Genomic DNA, 18,008 nt, shown 5'->3' on the forward strand with positions numbered 1-18,008 from the left:
CATCTTCACTGCACAACTAGTTTGGGGTTTTAGTCTATTGCCACGTGTTTAGCTAAACTACATTGCTATCACCATGGTTATGGCACCTCATTTTACCTAAACAGTCGATAAAGGCTGAAAAGGTCAAATATAGTGAGTCAATGATCAACACGTCTAATCAGTATATGATGTTTTTGCTAAAACTATTTACTAGTTTTGCACAAATGGACTAGCTAAAAATTAAAAAAAATAAAAATACCTCTTCATCTAATTTTGTACTGTCAAACAAACCCTATCTACTATGGACAACAACAAAAACAAACAGTGTTTGACAATTTACTGTAATTGGATAGATAAAAAAAACACTCACTAATCGGAGACAGAACACACCCATAAAAGATTATAATCAGACAAGCTTTCGGAGCTAGTATCTCCTTCTTGGGTTGACGAGGAGGGAAGGGGGTTGACCGGAGAGGTCTACGAAAAGGAGTGGATTTCGGAAAAGCTACCAGAACCGTGGCCGGATGGGATGAGAAGAAAAGACTTTCTTGTGCCTGAAGAACGAAGCAAGGCCACTGACTCCGAAAGATTGCCTAATTACAACCACCTTTTATGTGTATGTTCTGATGCCGCTTGGTGAGTAGATATTTTATGTATCCAATTATAGTATACCTACTATGAATGTTGTTTATAGAAAACAAGTATAAATCTCTAAGTTTGCAGTGGGCACACCGATGAAAACTGAAACTGGAAAAGCCATACAGTAGACCTGCTAAATCATTTACATAAAGAGAATTCACATGTAAATCTCGCAGGAACCTGTTTAAATATGTGGGAATGTTAATCTCAACAGCAGCTTTACAACAAATTTACCCCCTTGAGTAAATATAATTTTGGCAAAGAAACAAATGCAGTACTCAGTTATAAAGTTCTTTGATAAGCTGCTTATTGAAATAAAATGGCAGAGAAATAGAAGTGATTTCAACTGCAGATTAAATTTGTTTCCCCTCAATACTGCCTTCTATATCACAGAGGAACAACAATGAAATATAAATAATTAATAAGTTTCAACCTATAAATATCCAGCATGTATCAAAGCATTTCAGCATGTATCAAAGAATTTATCATCATAAATACAAAATGCAATCTATGCAGAATGGAACTGAACACAGCCTAAGCAAAAAATGCATCTAGATCCTCGAGTTCTATTTTTGATTCCTAGCTGGGTTGGGGGCTTTCTTCACTCGAGGGGCGGGGGGTCCAATGACACATTTTCCAAAAACTCCACCAGCACTTCTTGCAGGAATATCAAACACCTGGCACCTGTTAAGTAGGGCAGGAAGGATGTACGGTCCAATCACATGACCATCACAGATATCTTCCCACACATTGATACCAAAGGTGTGTGAAATCTTCATGTGCACATGGCTTTGTGGTTTCCTCGATCCCCGAGTATTCATAGCAACCTTCTCTGTTGAAATGCGCTTTGTCAGTGAACACAATTCGCCTTAGCAACTCAGAAAAATCCACACAATGGTGCAAAAACCAAGTAGAGAAATTGTCACATGGCACAAAATTGACCAGGAGCATAGTGTGTACCTTAGGAGAGTTATATGGGTAGATTTGCTATTCATGTAGAATACAGCAGACAAATGAATGAGGCACATCAAGTCACGTGCAATGACTCGAGTACTCATCTGTGGGTTCTCTTCAACCTGATGAAGCACCTCCTCTTCCAACATTAGAATGCTCCATCTTTGGAGCACCCCAGTTCACTTTATCACTTGTGGATTTCCCACTTTCCCGCAACCATTGTTCTACTCTGACAAACATGGGGTGAGATGGAGACACATGATTCAGGAAGTACTCATATTACAGGTGTTACACTTCTCTTCCATTACAGCCAGCTTTACGTAAACTAACAACATATCGGTGTACTCTGAATGTGTACTCAGGCATCCTGTTACTGCAGTCACAGTAACGTCAACTAAAGGACATCATGTGACATTGTGTCATTTACAAAAGTGGTAGTCTACCATAATAGGTGTACTGTGTAAGAAAATATAACAAGCAATTGACTAGTTCTAGTTTTCCTTATAACATGGAAATGAACCATTTCTGAACATGGGGCCCTTTGTAGAACTTAATCTATTAAGGCCCCTCTACAACCTCTAGAAGTGTTAACGTAAATTGTGAAACACCCGGTCGAATCCTGTAGATCGTAAGAAGCCTAGGCAGGGACAAAGATGTACCACTAAAAAGCACTACAACTAATTGAAATGGATAGGGTAAGGAATGAGATACTCAGAGAAATACTCGAAGAGAAGCCCATGCAACTGGCAATAGAAAGAATGAGATTAAGGTGTTACGGGCATTTGGGAAGAGTGGAACTTGGTTCAAACGTGAGCTGGGCTCATGAAATGATAACAGGAGGCAAGAGACCTAGCAAAAGACCAAGATATAGATGGATCTTTGAAGTGAAGGAATGTGCCAGGAAGACAGGAGAAGACTGTGACAGAGTGAGAGAGGAAAGTGGTGAGAGGACAGGGAGAGTGGAGACCAGCGAAGGGGCCGGAAATTTAAGATGGTGGCGATGATTCTTTTAGTCAATGCTCACATAAACTGTTTAATGGGTGTACCCACATTCAAAACACTAGTGATTATCGATACCCAATACAAATCTCACGGAACTGTTGATGTCCGCAGCTCGTGGTCGTGTGGTAGCGTTCTCGCTTCCCACACCCGGGTTCGATTCCCGGCGGGGTCAGGGATTTTCTCTGTCTCGTGATGACTGGGTATTGTGTGATATCCTTAGGTTAGTTAGGTTTAAGTAGTTCTAAGTTCTAGGACTGAGGACCATAGATGTTAAGTCCCATAGTGCTCAGAGCCATTTTTTTAACCATGCTTTGATACAGCCATCAGCAAAGCTGTGTTTATGGGCTATCAATAATGACTACTCAATACAATGACTTCCTGACATTTTCCAGAAATGATTTGTGGAGGCACCAGCATGGTGTGTGTCATTCTCTAGAATGAAGGAGGATTTAAGCCAAACTAGTTTAGTTTTCAGTCTTGTTTTTGTGTCTTTGACAACTTAATGCCTGTCCTATTCTGTGAATTGTTACCTTTGCTCCTAAACTATTCATAAGGAACAGTCAAATGAAAACCAGATGGATGGCGAAAGGAAACAAACTGTCTATTATTTCAAGAGTAATCACCGTACATGTTAACACATTTCTCCCATTGTGAGACAAGATGGTCAATGTCTTCATGGAAATATGTTTGCGGTTGCCTACGGAACCACGATTGTACCCAGTTGTGCACCTCTTCATCAGAAGCAAATCAGCGGCCATGAATGTCTTTCTTCAGAGCTCCAAAAATATGGAAATTGCATGGAGAAAGATTGGGACTGTATGGAGGATGTGTCAGGACTTCCCCAGTGAAGCATGTGCAGCAAAGTCTAAACACCGTGACGATATATAGATGGGCATTATCTAGCAACAGAATCCTGAGCGTCTGGACTTGATGTCGAGCTTCAACTTTTGAAATGTGTCCATGTACCACTGTGGGTTAACTGATGCACCATGTTTCACAAAATCAGTGAGCAGCAGGTTGACAGAGAATATGTTTTTATTGCAGGATAATGCCCACTCACACGCTGCCAAGGTTGTTTAAACTATGCTGCAAACGTTTCACTGAGAAACCATTACACATCTTCAATGAAGTCCTAACCTCTCCCTGTACGATTGCCATATTTTTGGAGCCCTGAAAGAGGACATTCGTAGCCTTCACTTTGCTTTGGACGAAGAGGAGAATGCCTCGGTACAATCACGGTTCTGTATGCAACCACAAACATTTGTCCATGAAGGCACTGATTGTCTTGTATCACAGTGGGATAAATCTATTAACTGTTACGACAATAACTTTTGAAATAACAGGAGATTAGCGTTTAATGTCCCATCGACAATGAGGTCATTAGAGACGGAGCGCAAACTCGGGTGAGGGAAAGACGGGGAAGGAAATCGGCCATGCCCTTTCAAAGGAACCATCCCGGCATTTGCCTGGAGCGATTTAGGGAAATCACGGAAAACCTAAATTAGGATGGCCGGAGACGGGATTGAATCGTCGTCCTCCTGACTGAAATAACAAACAGTTACTTACTTTTTTCCACAGGTCTCATTTTCATTTGACTGCCCCTTATACATTCTATCGGGAGTTTCGATTACCATATTTAGATCTTAAAGTTTTATCAATGAAAGCACTGCATTCACTTTAAAATGTGCCTAGGCAACATATCCCACTCCCGCATACCGCCACTCCCCCCTTTTTTTTTTTACAGATGCTGAAAATTAAACTATTTTACAGCTTTTAAAAACTGTTTAAAATGTGATGCCACATAACTTTTATGAAGGTAACAATAAAATCTGCCACAGTAGGTGTTCCTTTAGTACGTACAGGCACACAGGTATAGGTAAAGAGGATTTCGCTCTGCCTATAAAACCCTGACCTCCAGCCCGACGATGCAACTGGAATATTATATCGCCACTTGCAGTGTGTGTCTTTAGGCATATTTTTTTATACAGATACTTATTTGGCAGATTTCACAAATTCTGTAATCATTCTTTGTCTCCTCTTCTTATCAATTGACAGTGTCTGAAGATGAATACCAACTGTTCAAAATAGGTTATGGTCTACATCTACACCTACGTCCATACTCCGCAAACCACCTGACGGTGTGCGGCAAAGGGCACCCTGAGTACCTCTATCGGTTCTCCCTTCTATTCCAGTCTCGTATTGTTCGTGGAAAGAAGGATTGTCGGTATGCCTCTGTGTGGTCTCTAATCTCTCCGATTTTATCCTCGTGGTCTCTTTGCGAGATATACATAGGAGGGAGCAATATACTGCTTGACTCTTTGGTGAAGGTATTGGGAAATGCTCCTGTACTTAGAAATTAATTTGCTGGCTGCAAATTTCTTGACATCAGCTGTATTAGCTACAGTTCTACTACCCAACAGGGACACACAAAAATCTGTTTTGGACAGGGACCTGAACCCAGATTCCCCACTTATGGCTTGTTTGATTCGCTCTGTTGCAGGAATCCGAGTAATGTTGCAAGCATTAGGTGATTAATTTAGTGGGCTACGATCTAAGGATGTAGAAAGTGTGACATACAAAAGTTTGTACCGTCCAGAGAGCATACATGAATAGAGAAGGCAGTTACAGCAACCATTCGTGATAAGCAGGAAATTCGGGTTTGAGTCTCGGTCCAGCACAAATTTCCATGTGTCACTGTTGGGTAGTAGATAGAGCTAATGTCAAGAAATTTGCAGTCAGTGAGCTAATTCTTAAGTATTTCATACAACTATAGATTATCAATGTGCTTGTTTTTCCAGACATCCCTGTAAGTAAAATGATCCTGCGATTGGGCCACAAAGTTTAAAATATCATTATCAGTGAAAGCACCAGACATTAAAATGCGCCAATGGAAAGTGTGGGGAGCAGACAGAAGATGACCGCTGTAGTATTGAAGAAACTTTATTCACACCCACCACAATTAAAGCTGTAGAGTATACGAGTCTCCACAGCCTGCATATCGAAAGACGTCGGATGCAGTCCACAGTCAGAGTGGGGTAAAAGGTTGGCCGTTAGGGCTTACTGAACCAGGCCGAATCCCAGCCTCTGCACTGAGCCAGGTGGAAAGCTACTGTCTGTTTAGGTGTCTCCAAGTACCCACAAGTTATCGCCAAGTACGATTAAACTGAAATGAACCTGTCTTTGTGAAGCAAGCATTTGTTATTATCAAGATCTGCTGTCAGCAGGATACTATTTAAGGATACTTTATGAGCAGTATTAACGATACCACTATGAAATTTTGTTAGGCAAATGACTTGTCTGCAAAATATAGCTGGTGAGTGCTGTAAGCTGTGGTTACTCTGGCCCTTTGCTGGTAACTGGCTCAATGGCCAGAAAAAGTTTTAATTTTCTCTTTTGTTAAAATTACATCATAAGCATGGAGTAAACAAAGCAGCATAAATTTTCAGTGTGTGAATATGTGTGAATAATAATCTAGAAGCCTGAGAGTTCCATTAAGTAATATTATGTTGGCAAACACTGAACTCAATGTTGATCATAAATATTGTAACAGCTATTACATCCCAGTAGCTTCCGCCTGGAGGGCTCACATCAGTTGAGCCAAAATTATAGGGAGTGTAATTTTGCATTCTGCCAGTATTATAATGTGAGAAACTGTCATTTATGTTAACTTCAATTTAGGTACTTTATTTAACACTTCTGTAAAATTATGCATATTTTTCAAAATATGGGCTTGCCTTAGACCATGTCAAAATAACCCCAAAATGAGGATGAAGTGGTGCTAAAATCTGATGGTGATTCTGAAAATTTCTGCCATGTGCAAGATGATACCCAGCACCACAAAATGTTGAAAGATAAATCAGCAGCTGGGCAAAATGCTACAGTTTTATATGACAAAGGAGAATATTCCAGAACTGGAGGAGGAGAAGACCAGAGTTCAACATCCCGCTGATGAGATGCAGCACAAGCTTGGAGTAGGAAAGGAGAGAGAAGGAAAGCGGACGTGCTCTTTCGAAGGAACCATCCCAGAATTTACCTTCAGTGATTTCGGGAAATCATGAAAAACCTAAATCTAGGTGGCCAGATACAGGTTTGAACCAGCATCCTGCCACATTCTGGAATTGGGACTGTGATGAGGATGAACTGTGTGGAAAAGACGAAGTCCTACTGCAAATGGCCAGAATAAAAAGGTAAATAATTTTATTCTTGGAAAGATTTGATAAGAATTATCAGTCAATTTGTGTAATAAGGCTCACACCCATACAATATATTTTGCACAAATAGTTACCACAGTGTAACACGGAACTTGATAATAGATGGTACAAGTCTTTGACAATATTAGAAAAAAAGTTTCTGGAATTTTATCACTGTCACTGCCCTTTGTTTTCTTGCCACATATAAAAAGGCAGGCAAAAACTGGACCAAACTAACTTTGGTTTACAGTATTACAAGACTGTAAGGTATTAAGGTAGAATACATAAATCTGTGTCACCAAAAAGTACAAGTGATATCTTCTGACAGCCAGGATTCCCTTCACTCATTTAATGAGGGCACAAGTCTGCATGGTAATGAAGGGGCCAGCCACCCAGGATTCCCAACTGACTGAAGAGCTACTACTGCAGCGTCCAAGACTGACAGCGGGATTCGTATCTACTTCTGTCCCGCTATTTCTGCCTCGAACCAATGTCCAGGTAAGCCATCCTCTAGATGAACACACTGTGATAAGTGTAAACTTGTGCCAGGCCAGTCTTCGAACCAACATTTCTTGCTTTTTTTGTGAGCAGTGACTTTAGAAAACCAAGGAATGCCACTGACAACTGAACAAAGTAAGTAATTTCTTCAGTAGCTAATTGTAGACTCTAGAAATGCTAAGGCAATACTTATTGTTTGTTCACAAAGTAACGGCCATGTGAGGCGACACAGTGTTACAGCAGTTGACCCGCATTTCAAAGAACTGGGGGTTAGCCACAATCAGGCCATCCTCACTTGGGTTATGTTGAGATGATTCCATTAAAAACAGTCGGCTTCTGAATTCCTGGCCTATCCTTACCTGGTCCAGTCCTATTTTATACATGCTGTCCTACACCACTACATGAGTTGGTCAAAGAACAAATGAATAAAAATAAAGCATTTTACACTGCTGTTGCACAGATCTTTAAAAAAGTTCTTCTTGAGCTCAGCATTTATGAAACTGATGAATTTTTAAAAAATGGTTCAAATGGCTCTGAGCGCTATGGGAGTTAACTTCTGAAGTCATCAGTCCCCTAGAACTACTTAAACCTAACTAACTTAAGGACATCACACACATCCATGCCCGAGGCAGGATTCGAACCTGCGACCGTAGTGGTTCCAGGCTGTAGCGCCTAGAACCGCTCGGCCACTCCGGCCGGTGATGAATTTTTAAGAGAGGCAAAGAATATGTTATGACTACACTTTATGTGATCAGTTTGTATATGCTTCTATATCTGAGTAAATCTGTAATTGGCTAAATTTACTATGCAGTATCAATTTGTACCAGAAGTTTCTCTGTTATGTATTTGTGTGAAGATACTATAATTGTTTGTGTAGTATTTTTCTTGTTTTTATAATTACTTGTGTAACATTTATACTGTGTAATATTGACTTTTGTAACGCTTCAAATGATCCCTGAGGTCTCTACAACAATAAAAACCAATCAATCAGTCATGACCTGAGTTCATATGCCTGCCCAGTTTCCAGTTGACAACAGTTGTGTCCACAAACACTGTTGCAAAAGTGCGCTTTATTACCTGAAGTAGTCCGTGAATCTCCACTGCCAAAAAAATCTACACACACACACACACACACACACACACACACAGAGAGAGAGAGAGAGAGAGAGAGAGAGATACACATACACGCAACTTTTTTTCTGAGCTACACCTCAGGATGTACAACTTTTAAAATGTAATACATGTAACATCCTGAAGTCAAAAGGAAATAACTATGTCTTAAAACCTTTCAAAAGTTAATAATGAACTCAGTAATTTGCCATGCTGGCACGGATTATGAAATCCTACAGGAAAATGGGCAAAAATTAGAAGAGGTCCGTAAGTTTTTGGTGATCAACAGTTTGTTAAAACGAACAAGTAGTAAAAGCATACGGCTGGAAAGTTTCACCGGCCGAAACAGAATAAATATGGGGAGCAATAGATCTAGGGACGGCTAACACTGTGTGAATACAGCAGGTAATATCAATGACAAGGAAAGATATAACTTTAGATCAAGGCACTGCAACGATAACAGGCTGCTGACGTCAAGGCAGACGCGGGAAATACAGACCTCCGGCTCGTGTAGAAGCGAGGAACGTCGATTCAAAGTGTTAACTGTTTATGAAAAGAGTACGAAATAGAATTAAGTCGCTGAATATGCAGAGAATTCGACCAATGTTGCAGTAAATAATAGGCTAGATACATAAGAAAGGCCTGCTGGCGATAGCTGGTCTAAAGACAAAGACAAAAAGAAAAACTTTGGCAAAGTACAGCCTTATTTCAAATTCCAAACAACGGTATTTCTGTGGACGCACCGAAACCGGATAAAAGTGCCATGAAACATTCTTCGGATGCTCTTTATGCGTTGCAAAATACTGGCACAACCGCACACTACAAGTTCTTCGAGCCAGAAACAATATGGTCGTCCCTTACACGAGTCTGGCGCCCAAGGTCATCCACAACACAGTAAAGTATCACACATTTCGCCTTCGCGAACTGCGCATGTAGTTACAAAATAAATTTACGGTGGACTTGTTCTAAGAGTTACGCCTGCCAAGTGTAGGGCTCATACTGTACCATTTCCGAAGATGATTCTCATGACGGGAGAACACTTCAATGATCTGATACGGGCGAACTCCAGCGGCGCAATGGTTTCCCGTGGCAGTGCGGCTGACGTCATCGCGATATCCCCGTGCTAGTTTGCCAAGCCAAGACAAATCCTTGGGCGCGTAGTGTTTTAGCCTATAGAGCGCTCCAACACTAATACGGTGTTGCCACTTTGAGAGTAGAACATGCCGTTCTCGCGAACTTTCCCAGTATGGGGTGCGATTGTAACACTACAAAGAAAGTAGTTCCCCCTCCTTTGTAACCCTGTCTCATTGTTATTTCGTTCAAGACAATGTTTTCACGTCGATAGCAGTTGATGGTGTTGCCCAAAAAGGCAATACATTTTATTTTTCTGTGGAAAATGTGAGACGCCGTTTCCAATGTTGTTATCAGATGGTATTTATGACACGTAACTACAGTATCTTTAAAATATTTATATTGCAGCACTATTACTCTATAACTCATGTAACTGTCGTCGATGCTGGTAAAATTGTCTATTACACGGTACGTGACTGCGTACAGCGATGAAACGGAAACTTAATAAAAATCTCTTCGAAAGTGCTTTCGGGATTCTCATCCGAAAGTCCGAAATATGTTGAACTATAACACGACTAGAAAAACAAAGAGAATTTAATCTTCAAACCCCCATAGGTTTTATGGACATTTTGAGTAAACCTTCGATCGAGTACATCGAAATACATCATTATTAAAGTCTGCCCACTGTACCTCACAGGAGTAACCAAAAGCTTTTATCGTGAAAAAATAGTTTAAGTAGAGTAAATGACACACGAGATAAAAATCAAACAACGAGGGAGACTATGTTCTCTTTCAAGGGCTCTTTTTAACATTTGCACTGATGAGGTCCTTAAAAACCAGAAATCAGCGATTTATTCAGGAACTAAATTAGATAAACACAATAATGTATATTAATTATTATCTTCAGATGATGAAGTAAAAATAAAAGAAAGTGAAGACGATTTCCAGTTAGCAGTACATCAGTTAAACCAAATATCCACAAACTACAATCTTAAAATATCATTAGATGAGACGAAAGTTATGGTATTTCATCATAAAATATCCAATACGATCGAAAATAGTAATTAACTACGATGTAAATGAACAACTGTAACATTTCAAACATTGTAGTTATGATAATGACACAGATGAAAAGTTGCACATTTTCAAGCAATATGTGGAACTACAAACAAACTGGTTAACTACAGAACGCAAAAACATACAGATATAAAACAGCATGAAATTATAGTAACATCACAACTGATGTATGCAAGCGCAAGTTGGATAAACACGAAGGAAGATGAACGAGCTATAAACAGCAGAGATGAGATCTTTCAGTAAAGTGGCTGGCTGCACAAGAAGATAATAAAAAGGGGAACCTGCATAATAAGTTCAATGTACATGCTACTAATCAGAATTACTTAAATACAAATATAGATAGAAACAGACGGTCAAGTGCATGAAAGATGAATAACTGAAAAATATTATATATAGTGTACCTGGAGGAATATTCAGGGAATTGACAGGAACGATCATTCCAAGCAAAAAAGTCTAGTAAACAGCGGCTCTAAAATTCATACCTTATGAGTTATGAGCACTTGTTTTCTTCGCTACTCTGAAACAATATCTTCTACTGAACATGAATAAGTGCTCAAAATTCATAAGGTATGAATCTTAGAGAGCATATGTTTACTAGAATTTTTTGTTTGGAGTGATCGTTCCTCTCGTTCCTGTCACACCCCTGAATATTGCTCCAGGGACACAATGTATTTATTATATGATTCAGTCATTCGTGTCTCATCCATTCCACATGCTGCTTCTATCTGTATTTGTATTTAGCTAATTATTCATTAGCATGAAGTACATTGAACTTATTATGAACGGTTTCTCGTTTAAATGAATATGTTTTTGTGTAGCCAGTCACTCTCCTGAAAGATCTCATCTCTGCCGCTTTTATTTTGTTTTCATCTCCATTTCTATTTATCTAATTTATCTATCTTTCACCTTCTCCCTTGGAATCATCGTTGTTATATCCATGAATATTGACTGTTCGTCTTTGTAAGGACATGAAAGGGAAGCAGAGGCTGACAGGGGAGCGAGATTGGGTCGTTGCGTATCCCCGACGTTATTCAATCCTACATTGAGCAAGCAGTAAAGGAAAAAATAAAAGCTCCGAGGCTTGCAGATGAATCTGTAATTTTGTCAGAGACGGCAAAAAACTTGAAAGAGTAGTTGGTTGGAATGGACAGTGTCCTGAAAAAGAGGTAAGACCAACATCATCGAAGTAAAATAAAGTAATGGAATGTAGACGAATTAAATGAGGTGATGCTGAAGAAATTAAGACACTAAAAAGAGTGGAGTCCTGATATTTACCCGGCGAAACTGTGAAGACGACCGGAGTATAGAATATAAACTGCCATACTAGGAACAAACACAAGTCTGAATTCAGAAACATAACATCGAATTCACATTTGTGTGTTAAGGAACCTGTTCTGAAGGAATCGGTCTTGTGCGTGTAGTCCAGTACGGTTGTGAAACGTGGAAATAAGCATTTCAGACAAGAAGAGCACAGAAGCTTTGGAAATGATGGTTATATGTGTGTAGATCACGTAGCTAATGAGGTATAGCTGATTAGAACTGGGGAGAAAGAGCTTTACGGCATAATTTGACTAAATGGAAGTGTTTAGTTGATAGGACTCATACCGAGGCACCAATGAACCATCAGTTTTGTAATATTGGGGAATTGTGCGGGTAAAAATTGAAGAGGGAGACTACGAAATGAATACAGTAAGCAGGTGCAGAAGGACGTTGGCTGCTGTAGCTATTCGGAGGAGAAGAGGCTTGCACTGGATAGAGTAGTTTGGAGAGCTGCACAAAAACAATTTTCGCACTGAAGATCACACCAAACAAACAAATTTTATGAGCCAAATTATGTTGCTTGTTTGCTGTTGTGGTCTTCAGTCCGAAGACTGGTTTGATGTATCTCTCCGTTCTACTCCATCCTGTGCATGCCTTTTCATCTCCGATTAACTACTGCAACCTACATACTTTAAATCTGCTTACTGTACTCATCTCTTGTTCCACCTCTACGACTTTTACCTCGAACACTTGCCTCCAATACTAAATTGGTGATCCCTTGATGTCTCAGAATGTATCCCATCAACCGATCCCTTCTTCTAGTCAGGTTGTGCTACAAATATGTTTTGTCCCCCAATTATATGCAGTACCGTCTCGCTAGTTACGCAATCTAGCCACCTGTGTAAGAATAACATATACTATTCTTAACTACACCTGTTCCCCTTTGGAAACAGCAGTTCGGGTAAAGACTCGGAAGCACACATTAACCTTTTTCGTACGCTTGATTTCTACTATAAAAAATTCTTTAAAAATAAACAAACAGTGTTCGCACTGCTGTGTTCTTAGGTTAATTCTCTGAACACTTTAACTGTTCCATTCGTAGGCTACTTCTTCGAACATTATTACAATACCCCTGGTCACCGCATTTCTCTCAGCTACAGAAACAAAGAGGGTGGTTATAGTGTTTCTAATGCTTGAGGTATATCAAGTTAACAACGACGACATGCTACTGCAAATTCATTGTCACTGATTTCCTTGCACGGTTAATCGTGCCATCAGTACGTTAGCCACCAGTTAAGAATTTAGACGCATCGTGCAGGATCCCGTAATTATGTAATCTATGTAGATATAACAACAGAGCATCGTTGGAACCTGACCTCTTCTTTCTTAACAGGGGATTAGTTCTTTTGCGACGCCAGGTAATTTTCCGTTTTAGTGGCATCCGATCCGCTACACAAGTCTCGGAGCGGGAATGATTATAGAATATTTCCATCACAACTTGGAAAATTTTCTCTCCAGATTGTACGAATAACCTATTAAAAGTTCACTTTCAGAGTGTTAAACGGTTTGATCTTTATCAGCACCTCAAGTGTCATGAAACATTGAAGCACAACGTGGTAGCAATTTAACAACACGATAGATGACGGACTAGTGAATAGAAAACTTCCTGCACCATGTTCCACAAATTCTTCAGTCTTTTCATATCTGGCAGATAAAACGGCTAAGCTATCTTTAACCGCCGCTCGCCGGAACATCTGTTTCTACGGAACATAGTCTGCACTAAAGAGATGAAATGATCTTCAAACAGCCTTCCATTGCTTCTCTCCCCAACCGGTCTGTGCAGTAAATTAAGTGAGATCTGTCCAACTAATACGATACCACCTAACAGATACACAAATCAAACGTCCACCATCCTGCGTAGAGTGATTTTGGAAACCACAGTTCACTCCTCAAATGACCTACAATGTGATAGAAACCAATCAACTAGAAATGATATGCAGCAGAACACACGTGAACAATTTATTTTTCAGTACATCAAGTGGGACGCTGCGTCTTAAGTCAATCTTCTGTTAGGTGTATTTTTTTGTTTTATTATAATGTAAAAGATTCGGAGAACCTATCAGATTTATATTGAGGAAAGAACAAACGAAGAACGTCAGCTGAACAACGATGGCGGGGGAAACTGATGGTACTTTGTAAAAATTTAAACCTGGACGACCAGAGTGGAAAGCGAACTCGAAATTTTCACAATGTCAACAGAGTAAGAGTTTTGACAAATTTTATACTCTCCAGCTTCTGGCGAGAGTTCACAAAATAGAAGTAACTTAGTGAGTTTAAAAGCAGAATGCATAATGGTCAGTATTTTCTGTATAAACTGATAGCTGACTACTCTCATAATGAGACACAATGTAATGTTCCTAAACAGGCGGAAACATCCACTACTGTTTGGCTACAACAGTAACGATTGATCTCTGGTGTCAGGAAACAATCAAATATACGAAATTACCCACTGAGAGTGTTTTAACCGTTTGAATTCCAAAAATATGAAAAATACATAATTTGAAAATTTGAAAATTTTTCACATAAAAGCTATACTATAGTAGTAAGTAACGAATACAAGAAGAAACTTGCAAAAAGTAAACAAATTGTTTTAAGATGGTAGCTCCACTTTCTAATATAATTGTAAAATTTTTCATGAAACTAATCTTTGTTGGCATAGTAAGGAATCAACATAAGAAGAAACACTTGGGCGTTTTCAACCAACCATCATTTCATGTGATACATTTGAAAGTAAATTCGCACGTTTCGTAGACAAAATCCTACATCTCCATAAACTGAAAGCCTAAAACAAATTACAATCACAAATAACGAGCAGAGATGGGTTTAAAATTTAATACATTTCATATCAAAACTAGAAATTGGCCCAGTGGTTTGGTTTAGATAATACTCGCGCAAGCAGTAGCAGAAACTCAAATTTATGTAACAATAACTTAGTTTGTATCAAAACTAGAAACTGGCCCAGTGGTTTGATTTAGACAATACTCGCACAAGCAGTAGCAGAAACTCAAATTTATGTAACAATAACGTAGATACACTTACTTTCAATGTCAACGACCTCCTCAATATGGCCATTATACATAAAGCCCACATGTCAGCATTTCCTACATTCATGCAGCACAATCTCCATATCGACTGTTGCTTTGAAAGCTGTAAGTGACTGCTATAATCGAGTCCATTCATGTAAGTGCCTCAGTGTAGCACTAGAAGTAATATAGATGATTTCACGGGAAAGGGACTGGTACTTCAAAATAATAATAATAATAATATGATGGTTTCAGAAAGACACCGCTGGTACTCAAACAGTTAAATCAGAAGGAGTGAGAAAGAAGGAAAAAGGCCCGGAGAAATAGGGAAGAGGCTCTGAGATGAGGACAAAAAGGGTGTGAGGATGAAGAGAAAGGGTGAAGAAGAGAGGAAAGAGTGTGAAGATGAGGGGAAAATGGGCAAAAATGAGGGGGAAAAGTGAACATAGGTTAAGTAAGGGCGAGAAACAAGATGGTGAGGACGAAGGAAAGGATGGTGAGGATGACTTTTCTGAGTGTCAAGAAAAATATGGTGAAGGAAAAGCAGGTGAGGATGATGGTGAATTTCCCACATGGCTAAGAAGAATAAAAAGAAGGTAGGGCGATTAGGCAGTGACAAATAAAACAGAGCAGGATGATGATAATGGAAAATACGTGCAGGAATATGATGGAGAGTGTAAGGACGATGGTAAGTATGAGGAGGATACTGCAGAGTTGGGAAAAGAGGAGGACTAAAATAAGTAAAATTTAGTTAGAATTATGACTGATGGTGATGAAAAAGAGAGCAGGATGAGGAGAATGAGGACAAGGATGAAGGGAAAGAGACTAACAATGAGAAAGAACATAGCAAGGCCAAAGAAAATGAAGATGAGGAAGAAGAAAATGAGAGCTAGAGTAAGGTAAATGAGGATGAAAATGAACATGACAAAAGGCTAATAAGACAAGAAAGAAGGCAAGGAGACAGGACACTGTCAAAGATAATGGGGCATATTGTTGTTGATGATGATGATGATGATGATGAAGATGATGATGATGGTGGTGGTGGTGGTGGTGGTGGTGGTGGCGATGATGATGATGGCGATGATGATGATGGCGATGATGATGATGGCGATGATGATGATGGCGGCGATGATGATGATGATGGCGATGATGATGATGGCGATGATGATGATGGCGATGATGATGATGATGATGATGATGGCGATGATGATGATGATGATGGCGATGATAATGATGATGATGATGATGATGATGGCGATGATAATGATGATGGCGATGATGATGATGATGGCGATGAAGATGATGATGATGGCGATGAAGATGATGATGGCGATGAAGATGATGGCGATGGCGATGATAATGGAGATGGCGATGGCAATGATGATGGCGATGGCAATGATGATGGCGATGGCAATGATGATGGCGATGGCAATGATGATGGCGATGGCAATGATGATGGCGATGGCAATGATGATGGCGATGGCAATGATGATGATGGCGATGGCAATGATGATGATGGCGATGATGGAAGAGGGGGAGAATAATGTAATGACGATGAAGTAGAGGGATGGTACTGGAGAAGGGGGGAAAAAAAGAGGAGTTCATCAGGATTTAAAATATGGGAGAAGTATGACAGATGTGCAGTAGATCATGAAGAACACTGGGTGGCCGATGAAGAATGATAAGGAGGGCAACAGATGAAGTGACCACTCCAGTCGGCTCTCCTCGCTGGGTGAGAGGCGGGCGGACAGCACAGTACCTGTGTGGGGCAGCGCGGCCGGCGAGCCCTCCTGGCGGGGGCGGCGCACCAGCAGCGTGGCGGCGGCGCCGTCGCGGCCGGGGCTCGGCGGGGGCGGCACCCCCACCCCCGCGCTGCCGCGCGCCGGGCTGGGCGGGCAGGGGGCGGGTTCCAGCGGCAGCGGCATCGGGGGCGGCGGCGCGGGGGCGGGCGCGGGGGCCTGCGGCGGCTGCTGCTGCTGGGCCTGCTGCGGGGGCTGCGGCTGGGCCGGCGGGGGCTGGAGCTGCAGTTGTAGCTGGGGCTTGGCCGGCCCCTTACTGCTGTCACCAGTAAGAGGCCCAGTATGGACGTTTTTTGGACACGACTGCATGGGGCACGGGCAGCTCGGGTACTCTGCACAGCCCAAACCACAGTCCCCCTGGTCACGTCTCCGTACACACCTTCACTGCACTTCCTGCCACCAGCTAGCTGAGCAGTTTCTTCATCCACAACTATCTACTTCCAGCCTTGAGTATCACCTCAGCCATCAATCCTACAGCAATTCTCCCAAGAACAGGTCGTTCTCTGATTGTGTCACCACTACCTTCCACCAAAAAAGGCATTCGCCTTCTTGATCAAAGAGTTTCCCTTCTTTATGACGACTGGAACATAACCACCCCGATCTCCCATATTGCTACTCTCACAGCTCTGTGGCCACAATTGTCAACAAAGCAACAAATATCAGGTACGGCAACGGCATCTGTGCAAATTTGGCCACATGTTCCGACAGTGGTGGATACTAACATCTCTTGTATCCAGATACTTGTCCAGTCAACATCTACATCTACATCCATAATCCGCAAGCTACCTGACGGTGTGAGGCGGAGGGTACCTTGAGTACCTCTATCGGTTCTCCCTTCTATTCCAGTCTCGTATTGTTCGTGGAAAGAAGGATTGTCGATATGCCTCTGTGTGGGCTCTAATCTCTCTGATTTTATCCTCATGGTCTCTTCGCGAGATATACGTAGGAGGGAGCAATATACTGCTTGACTCTTCGGTGAAGGGTTTGTTCTCGAAATTTCAACGAAAGTCCGTACGGAGCTACTGAGCGTCTCTCCTGCAGAGTCTTCCGCTGGAGTTTATCTATCATTTCCGTAACGCTTTCGCGATTACTAAAATATCCTGTAAAGAAGCGCGCTGCTCTCCGTTGGATCTTCTCTATCTCTTCTATCAACCCTATCTGGTACGGATCCCACACTGGTGAACAATATTCAAGCAGTGGGTGAACAAGTGTACTGCAACCTACTTCCTTTGTTTTCGGATTGCATTTCCTTAGGATTCTTCCAACGAATCTCAGTCTGGCATCTGCTTTACCAACTTTATACGATCATTCCATTTTAAATCACTCCCAAAGCGTACTACCAGATA

At 41.0% G+C, this 18,008-nt stretch overlaps 1 protein-coding gene across 1 annotated transcript in view; it reads right to left on the reverse strand.

Moving 5' to 3' along the window:
• The window catches only part of LOC126291576 (basic proline-rich protein-like), a 297,308-nt gene that overhangs the window by 41,055 nt on the left and 238,245 nt on the right, over nt 1-18,008 (reverse strand). The window contains exon 5 of the mRNA XM_049985111.1: nt 16,623-16,994. Within this exon, the coding sequence (XP_049841068.1) occupies nt 16,623-16,994 (372 nt within the window). The remainder of the gene's footprint in view (nt 1-16,622; nt 16,995-18,008) is intronic.

Source organism: Schistocerca gregaria, chromosome 9 (assembly GCF_023897955.1).
Source record: "Schistocerca gregaria isolate iqSchGreg1 chromosome 9, iqSchGreg1.2, whole genome shotgun sequence".
Lineage (NCBI taxonomy): Eukaryota > Metazoa > Arthropoda > Insecta > Orthoptera > Acrididae > Schistocerca > Schistocerca gregaria.